The sequence below is a fragment of the Engraulis encrasicolus genome, chromosome 4 (assembly GCF_034702125.1).
Source record: "Engraulis encrasicolus isolate BLACKSEA-1 chromosome 4, IST_EnEncr_1.0, whole genome shotgun sequence".
NCBI classification, from domain to species: domain Eukaryota; kingdom Metazoa; phylum Chordata; class Actinopteri; order Clupeiformes; family Engraulidae; genus Engraulis; species Engraulis encrasicolus.
This window is the reverse complement of record NC_085860.1, coordinates 36,919,799-36,929,018: the sequence shown is the minus strand read 5'-3', so window position 1 is coordinate 36,929,018 and position 9,220 is coordinate 36,919,799. Positions and strand designations below refer to the sequence as shown.

Below are 9,220 nucleotides of genomic sequence, written 5' to 3'. Positions count from 1 at the left end.
ATGACCATGGCACCTATGTCTATCAACAACAACACCACGGCAGCACCCACGTCTGTCAACAACAGCACTACAGCACCCGTGCCTGTCACCCATAGCCCGCGGGCAGCCAGCTTTGTCGCCAATAACACTGCGGCACCTATCTCGGCCACCAATAGCACGGCCCTAGCCACCACCGCGGCCCCTGGTTTCATCATCAGCTGGTTGGACAAGATCCCCTGTGAGTAGGCCCTCACTTCACCCCCGTTACATCACTTCCTGTCTGAGGTCTTGTCTCAGAACAGAGAATCTGGTCTCAGAACAGAGAGTGAGGTGGTTACACGCATGCAGATATTTTTAAATGCGGATATTTTTGTATCCGTTTAGGTGTAAACAAGACATGTGGGTAAAAATAAAAACTCAATTGTGACAGGTGCATTTTAGCCCCCTAAATGGGATATTTTTGTTTTGAAATGAGTTTCCAAATGAGCACTCTACGTGTAAACGAGAGGCGAAAACCAATGTGTATTCAAAAATATCCATATACGTGTAAACAACTTTTGACGGTCCCATGTTATTGTTCTAACCATTTGTGAAACCATCTAATTGTTGAGCTTGTGCACATCCCAGGTTAAGGTGCGGAGGCTGATTCAAGTTTTAGAGTGAAGAGTCCGCCCAATTGAAATCCTTTTTCGTGTGTTTTATTCCATGGCAGAACTAGTATGTTTTGACCATTGAGGTCTTCTGCGGATTCTGTTACGTGTGTCAGTAAAGACTATGAAGAAGACCTCAATAGTCGAAATGTAGTTTTGTCGTGGAATAAATCACAAGAAAAGGATTTCAAGTGAGTTTGAAGCCTCACTCTAAAACCTGAAACTATCTAATTACCACAACTCTTCAGATACACATATTAATTGAATGTTCCTGAGCTTAGCTCCACCTTCTCACCTCAGCATTCATTTCATCACATTTAGCTGATGCTTTTATCCAAGAAAACATAGAGGACTTAATCAGTAGCATACAACGTGTGAGGGGGAAATACAGAATACAATGTTACTTAGCACATATAACTGCAATACATCCAGATGGATTATCACACAAAAATTGAATTAGCCTATTGACTACTGTGTGTAGAGATGAAAATAGCAAGTTGAACCATTATGCATAACCAGTACATGGCAGGACTTTGTGTCTTTGAAGAAGGAATAACCCACCAACCCCCGATTTCCCCCACTTCTGGTCTGGTGCCCCCCGTGCACCCCCTCACCCTATATTCCAACATGCCTGCCATGCTTCCTACATGCTTCCTACCCCCCTTAGCCTGTTTCAGTCACTCCAGCACCTCCCACACCATCACCACATGTCCACCCTGACAACCCACTCTTCACCCCCCACCCCCAGCCCCCCCCAGCTTTCTTCACCCTGCCCAAGTTTAACTGGATGGAGCGGAGGAGGCCTGTGTAGCCTCAGCACCTGTTTCACGCGGCGCTCCTATCCTATTCCACTGGCCACTGCACATTTCTCGCCTCTACAATTTCCACTTGTTGTTACAAGTTTGCCTCTTCCCTTAATCCTCTTGGCTGTGCTCGTGCTTCATGCTTGAGACGAGCCCCATAGTGCTCTCCCACAGGACTCTTATCTGAGCCAACTATGCCTGCATAAAACAGCTCAGGGGTGCATTAACTGGAAAGCATAGTTGTTAGCAGTTAGCAACTTCAGTAGTTGCCAATGGGAAATTGCATTGCAAACAACAAAGTAGCTAACATAGTTAGTAATTACGCTTTCCAGAAATGCACCCCAGGCTTTTAAAAGCGTGTGCACTGTCCACACCTCTTTATCTCCATTGATTTGTGTTTCCTCCCTCTCCTCTTGTCTCATCCTGGTCCTTCCTGCAGTGCCGCGATGGGCCATCTACGCCATCTTGGCTCTCATCCTTCTGGTGGTACTGATCTGTGTGCTGTGCGTGTGCATCAAGTGCTGCTGCCGGGGGAAGAAGAAGAAGAAGAAGAAACTGGAGCAGCAGGTCAATATGAAGGGCCTGAACGGCTCCACCACCACCGCGCTGGTGAGTATACAGTAGTCTGACTCTAGTCTTTCTCAACGGGGGCTCTAGAGCCCCCTGGGGGGCGTTACACAACTCCTGTGGGTCAGTGGGAGGGAGACGGAATGATGAAGCATCTACATGAGAGGTGACTTAATTCATAGAAAATAAGATGTAGCTTATTATTATATTTTAAATCCCACCTAAATCCCATGAAAACTTTGTTGTATCGAACTGTATGGTATCGTATTGTGGGGCATTCTTAAGTAAATGATCGAATCGTTAGCCCCTGCCCAAGGCCCTAGCTCCATAACATACTAGAAGTGGAAAAGTACTTGGAAAAAATTGAATCGAATAGAATCGATCGTATCGTATCGTGGGGGATTCAAGTATCAAAAATAATCAAATCGCTGCCTTAAGAAATTGATATCAAATCGTGTCGTCATGGAGGCTGTGATTTACACCCCTAATGGTGCCTCAGGAGACTGGGGGAGAGATTGTCAACACTATGTGACCGCAGAGCCATGGAATGGGAAGAACGTCTTCAAATGGAGGACTGGATTAGCATCGGTTGAAATGAACGCTAACAAGGCCAGAGAGAGAGAGAGAGAGAGAGAGAGAGAGAGAGAGAGAGAGAGAGAGAGAGAGAGAGAGAGAGAAAGAGAGAGGAGCTACAGTTCTTCTCTTTCCTTGACACGCTCCGAAACAATATTATTTACAGTAATGCTCCAGTCATTTTAATAGCTATTTGGATGAAAACCTAGAACTCATTTGCACTCAGATCATTGTCTTCACACATAGCATGTGTTAAGAGATGCACCGTAGGCTATGTGTGCCACTTGAAAGGCCATACATAAAAGAAAATAATCCCCTAAATATTATTGGTGTCAACCGTGATCGATTCAGCGATCCGAATCGATGCTGTTCATGGACGATCCAAAATCGATCCGGCAAGTTCCAGAATCGGTCCGGCAATTTTTTTAAGTTTCAATTACTTCCATGGATATTTCGGGAGCAAATGAATGTTAAATTAAATAAAAGCACTTCAAAACATTGCAAGACTGATACAGACTGAGACAGATTGATACAGAAAACAGCCAATAAATTGTTGCTCAGTATTAGAAATGTAATGCATTGCAATGCATTGTAGAATTGAATCGGATCGAATCAGATTGGATCGGATCGGATGGGATCACATAGAATCGAATCAAATCGAATCGCTACCTCCCGAATCGCGATCGAAGCGGATCGTGAGGGCAGTGCCGATCCACACCACTAAAGAATATCCATATAAGGTATGTGTGTGTGTGTGTGTGTGTGTGTTTGTGTGTGTATGTGTGTGTGTGTGCATGTGGGGTGGTCTTGGGGGTGGGGGGAGGCGGGGGGGTTGGTGTGTGTGCGTATGTGTTTACGTTCTCTATGCATGTGTAAATGTATGTACTGAAAATAAAAAGCACTAATAGTATCAGATTGTGTTTTTAATGGTCTGATGTATGCACATGCTTTTGGGTCCACAGGTCCAGCCTGACGTGAATGATGTGGAGTATGGTTCAGCGGACAACCCGAGGGGCCAGCTTCTGTATTCTCTGGAGTACAGCGCACCCAAATCTGAGGTCAGTCTGAGGTCTGAGTATGATTGTGATACTTAGTCTGAGTCTGACGTCACTTCTGCATTTCCATCACATGGGCAGTCATGGTAAGTGGTTAGGGAGTCGGACTTGTAGTCCATAGGTTGCCGGTTCAACTCCAGACCTGCTAGGTTGCGGGGGGGGCGTGGAGGGTGGGGGTGGCAGTAATTAACCAGTGCTCTCCCCCATCCTCCTCCGTGACTGAGGTACCCTGAGGTGCATGGTACCGTTCCGCCGCACTGCTCCCTTTCGGGCATCATTGGGGGCTGCCCCCCTTGCACAGGTAAGCCATAAATGCAATGTTGCAGTGTGCAGTGTGCAGTGTTCACTTGTGTGCTGTGAAGTGCTGTGTCACAATGCCAGTTGGGCTTTCACTTTCACTTTCCTCATGATGTGCATTGTTCTGCCCGTGGAGCATTTCACTCATTGGTGTGTACCGATAGGGATGAGGTGGTGCCCTACTGAACAAAAATGCACTTTTCGGCCGGCCGCACATTGGCTCCGACAGCACTGCGGCGCACTTTGCTTCCGACATAATTCGGACCCCCAAACCAAATTTCACCCGAACATAGCATTGCTAGTCAATGGGCGGCGCCGACAAAATAGAACTTGTCTCTAATTGCTATCCGACATTGGCGAATGTCCGCGGACATCGGCGCCAGTGTGCGGGGTTCTATTGAAAACAATGGAATCAAACTTTTGCGGAGCAGTGCGCAGCACTTTGTCGGAGCCTATGTGCGGAAGCCCTTCTTGTCACAATGCACTGTGGTAATCTACAACAACGTACAAAGGCTCCATAATCCAAAGCATGTGACAATAAAACTTCATAACATGCTCTAGGCCCAATAGGAGGACATACAACATAGACATAAAAATAGACAGTAAAAGAAGAAGAGAAGAAGGATAATATAGCCTCTAGTGTAAGGCTTTCTGACGTTCCCTTCAGCACCTTCCCCCCAAAAATGTCTCTGCATACCACTGGTTTCACTACTGGTTGAAAAAAACGTTACTACCATGGTACTACATAGCTGGTTGTCATACAACAACAAGGGCCATGTCCTAAAGTTCCTTTCGTGCACATGTAGTCTACTATTCCTGAATAATGAGGCATATTGTGAATTCAAGATGTATTGCTAACATGTAGGCAAACCCACATAGATCTGCGTGATATTATTGCAAATATATAAAATTATAGCATGTTATAGCAAATTTAGTGTTCATTAAACACAATACACTGTGACTCACACAGACTCACTCTCCCATTCATTGTTTCATTCCCCATAGTTGACAGTGGGTATAAAGCAGGCTGCTGGTCTGAAGGCCATGGACATTGGTGGGACATCCGACCCCTATGTGAAACTCTATCTTCTCCCCAACAAGTCCAAGACGTACGAGACTAAGGTCTTCCGGAAAACACTGCAGCCGGTCTTTAACGAGCACTTCAAGTTCCAGGTGGAGTTCCTCAGAAACACTTATAGGCCAATGTATTGTCAGCATTAGTGTTTGTTGCCAATATGTATATCATTGTAATCACATGAATATGAAAGTATTGAATGTGACACACTGTATATAACACTAAATAAACACTATGAGTGCACAAGTGATATTTTCATGTAGTTTTTAACTTCACACAGAAAAAAAATGCAATACGTATGTATGGTCCCATTCGATTTCAGTGTTGAATTCAACTTGTTGATTGTTGTATGCAAACAGTGTTATATCCAGCTCCCTAAGGGGGAATTTAACTCTCAAAGAGCTTAATTAACAGCTGATCAATTACGACCATAGACTCTCAGAATAGTCTTGAATTAACACTGCAGTTTTCACTGTGCATGCTGTTCTGCTTTGTGATACAGATCAAGCAGCCTGAGCTTAGCGAGTCCACACTAGTGATGCAGGTGTATGATTTCAATCGGTTCTCAAAGCACGACATCATTGGTGAACTCCGGCTACAGCTGTCCTCAGTGGACTGGAACCATGTCATTGAGGAGTGGAAAGATCTGACCGAGGCATCCAAGTTTGAGGTAACGGGGTTAATGATTTGTCCAGCCTCCTTCTCCAAATCAAGTCAAATTAAGCACCAAGAAATGAAAGTACACATAGTACAACATTTTAGCTCCAGGTGAAATGCTGTTAATTTCAGGGCTTCTTTTGACTTAAAGGTACCATATTTTACTTTAGATACATGACTTATGAAGGAAAGTTTGGTTGGTACAGTATGATTGTGTGTTTCCCTGGTGATAAAAAGTGAGATACACAGCTGTAGGCTTCTTATATTTCGCTGTGTTCCCAACACCTTTGATGATTTTTTGATCTAATCCTGTCAGTTCCAATCTTTGCTAAATATAATGTATTTGCCCATGTCACCTTTCTGTGTTGTTTTTCGTCATTCCATTGTTAGGAACAATCTAAGGTTGCAATACACTAATCCAACATTTTCATTATTCTCTTGAACCCCAATCTGTCTGATACAGCAAGAGAATTTGGGAGATATCTGCTTCTCGCTGAGATATGTCCCCACAGCCAGTAAGCTTACTGTTGTTATTCTTGAAGCAAAGCATTTGAAAAAAATGGACCATGGAGGAGGTTTATCTGGTAAGTAGTCAAACGTTAAAGGATAACTTCAGTCAATTATAACATGCAGTTGTAATGCTCACACTACCCTGGACTTGTCAGTACCTGAGGTTTTTTTCCGTTTTCTTCAGCCTTTTCCGACATCCTGGTCATTGTAATGGGGGCAGCAGTTTGTTTTAAAAAAACATGTTTATTTGTTCCCAAAAACATCCAACAGGTTATGCAACATCAGCAGACAACTAGCAAACAGCGGTACCTTTTGGGAAAATATATTTTTTTATGTAAACAAACGCTGCCCCCATTAGAATAGCTCATATTTCGGAAAGGGCTGAGATGAAAAATGTGGCATCACCGGGCACTGACAAGTCAAGGGTAGCGTGAGCAATACAACAGCATATTGAAATTGACTGAAGTGGTGATTTAATGTTAACTTTGTGAAGCACATTGAGTTGCACCTGTGTATGAAATGCGCTATATAAATAAACTTGCCTTGCCTTGCCTTGCCTTGCCTTAATGTTAGCTTAAATAACATTAACTCTCTAACATCTTGATGTGTTATTACCTTGGTCTGGTTTGTTTTCAGATCCTTATGTCAAAATTCAGTTGACATTGGACAAGAAAAAATGGAAGAAAAAGAAAACATCTGTGAAAAAGAGGACACTAAACCCATATTTTAATGAGTCTTTTACATTTGAAGTTTCTTTTGACCAGATTCAGGTTAGTTGACCTTGCAAACTTCATTGGTTTGACATATAATTAATTACATTCTAATTACATAGATTATTAGTTAATTTACTGTATATAGACTTCTTTAATTCATACATTGCTTAGACTAGAATACACAACTAGAAAATGTCAGAAAATGAACAAAAATATATTTTTCTTGCTTTCCTATTAGTATCCTACATATTACATCGGTTAAATTCATAAAATGAAAAGAATGTGTACAACACTGTGATGAACATTGAGACTCGTCTTGTTGTCTGTTTCCACGTCTTCAACTGACTTTGCCCGTTGTGACCTGCAGAGGGTCCAGTTGGTGATTTCCGTGTGGGACCATGACAAAGTCAGCAGGAACGACGCCATCGGGAAGATTTTCCTGGGCTGCGACGCCTCGGGCAACCAGCTGCGGCACTGGGCAGACATGCTGTCCAACCCCCGCCGGCCAGTGGCCCAGTGGCACACCCTCCTACCCGCCGAACAGGTGGATGCCACCCTGGCACTCAAGCACACCATCAAGATCCCCTTCACTGGCAAAACCTTCTGATGGGACTATCCACCTTTATCCAACAAGTCCTCGTGTCCATTTCATATCATTTTGTACCCTGACAGAGTTTCCGGTCTGCTAGTTCAGATTAATGGGTGTCACTAAAATCTATGGACTTGAGAGCCCCCCATGCTAGCATTGTGACGCCCATGTAACTGGTGGATAATTAAGTGGATATTAAGACCGGCAGATGAGGGACCAAAATCCTATAATGATGATCAATGGGCCAGCAATGGAATTGCTAAATGCTAGCAGACACTGCAAACAAACCAAGGGAGCAGCAAGCACAATGGTGCAGCAAAACACTCGGGATAAAGCTGACTGTGTTATCCAGCATATATGGAAGGAAATATGTAGTTCATGTTAAATTAATGTTACTCTGGAATAAAACAATCAAATAGATGGGCAAAATGGAGCTTCAATCATTTCAATACTCAAAAACATATACGTTCCATCCCAATTAAAATCTCTCTCTCTCTCTCTGGAGAGAGATTAAGTGAGTTAAGATGTGTGAAAGCAGAGAGGCAGATCACACAGCGTAAGCGTTTCGCATGCTCTCCTAATCAGTGGCAGTCCCCTAAGGCTGAAAAACTAAGTGTAAGATTCAGTGGGGATAACTCTATGTCAGCACATGTGCCTGTGAAAATTAAGACCCTTAAATGAGGGCCCACAGGGTGCCTGAGTGCACTAGAAATGCTGTCATCATTCTGCTAGGTATATGTCTATGTGGCAAATCTGAAGCAGAGTGTTTGTTGGTGTTCTGTACTCATCATTAAGCTATGTAATGAGAATGAAAACATTCTTTGAACACTTAAGATGTTGTTCATGTCAATTAAACAATCTTTTCTGATAAAAAATGTAGTGCTGCAGCCTGATGTGCAGATGGAATCTTTTAACATTTTAATACTAATTTCAACATTAGCATTGCTTGTACATTTCTTCATCTTTTTGTGACTTCTGGGCATACGGAGATGTCTGAAGAGTTTGAAGGAAATGTCGATGTGTGGTAACAGATAAACTTTCGATGTGAAAAGTGGCTGGGTGGATGCTGTGCTGCTCTTGGCTGAGGTGACCATGTGTAGGGGGGCATTTCAAGTGGTCTGTTGTCCTGGGCCCCGGGAGAGCAGGGAGTGGGACACAGCTTTGGGTCCTCATTATGTTGCATCTATTGGGTGAGAACGGGTCCCTCAGATGACTTTGTCCTGGGCCTGGCCAAAGCTGTCACCGTCCCTGCTTGTTTGTGTCTCCAGGGCCGTGCTAAGGTTTTGGAGGCACTAAGCATAGCTTGTTAGGAGCCCCCCCCCCTCACAATGTATTACTATTATTATTATAATTATTATTATTATTATTATTATTATTATTATTAATAATAATAATAATAATAATAATAATAATAATATCAATAATAATAATATCAACCTACGAACTAATAAATATATATCTTTTTGTCATGTAATTCAGTATTTTTTTCATGATGATGTTTTTTTTTGTCAATCTCAATTTAAGAGGCCCCAATTTTGGGTGCAAAGTGGTTGGTGCCCCAAGCACTGGTGGTTGCCCTAAGCACTCTGCATACTCTTCTTATGTCTAGCGGCCGCCCTGTGTGTCTCCCTGGTGATGTGCATGTGGGCCGGTGAGTCAGCTCAGTCAGTCAGGACCAGCAGCTCCTCTGATCCTCCAGCCAGGAGCCCCCATGTACTCCACCTCACGCAGAGACCATCACAGGCCACACAG

General features: G+C 43.4%; 1 protein-coding gene across 1 annotated transcript in view; it reads left to right on the top strand.

Moving 5' to 3' along the window:
• Nucleotides 1–7,938, top strand: part of LOC134446867 (synaptotagmin-1-like) — a 10,038-nt gene extending 2,100 nt beyond the window's left edge. Inside the window, exons 2-9 of the mRNA XM_063196163.1 lie at nucleotides 1–217; nucleotides 1,872–2,041; nucleotides 3,535–3,630; nucleotides 4,930–5,097; nucleotides 5,502–5,669; nucleotides 6,120–6,240; nucleotides 6,803–6,936; nucleotides 7,247–7,938. The exon at nucleotides 1–217 is cut by the window's left edge and continues 110 nt beyond it. Coding sequence (XP_063052233.1) covers nucleotides 1–217; nucleotides 1,872–2,041; nucleotides 3,535–3,630; nucleotides 4,930–5,097; nucleotides 5,502–5,669; nucleotides 6,120–6,240; nucleotides 6,803–6,936; nucleotides 7,247–7,486 — 1,314 coding nt within the window. The 3' untranslated portion in view covers nucleotides 7,487–7,938. The remainder of the gene's footprint in view (nucleotides 218–1,871; nucleotides 2,042–3,534; nucleotides 3,631–4,929; nucleotides 5,098–5,501; nucleotides 5,670–6,119; nucleotides 6,241–6,802; nucleotides 6,937–7,246) is intronic.
• Nucleotides 7,939–9,220: the final 1,282 nt, after the last annotated feature.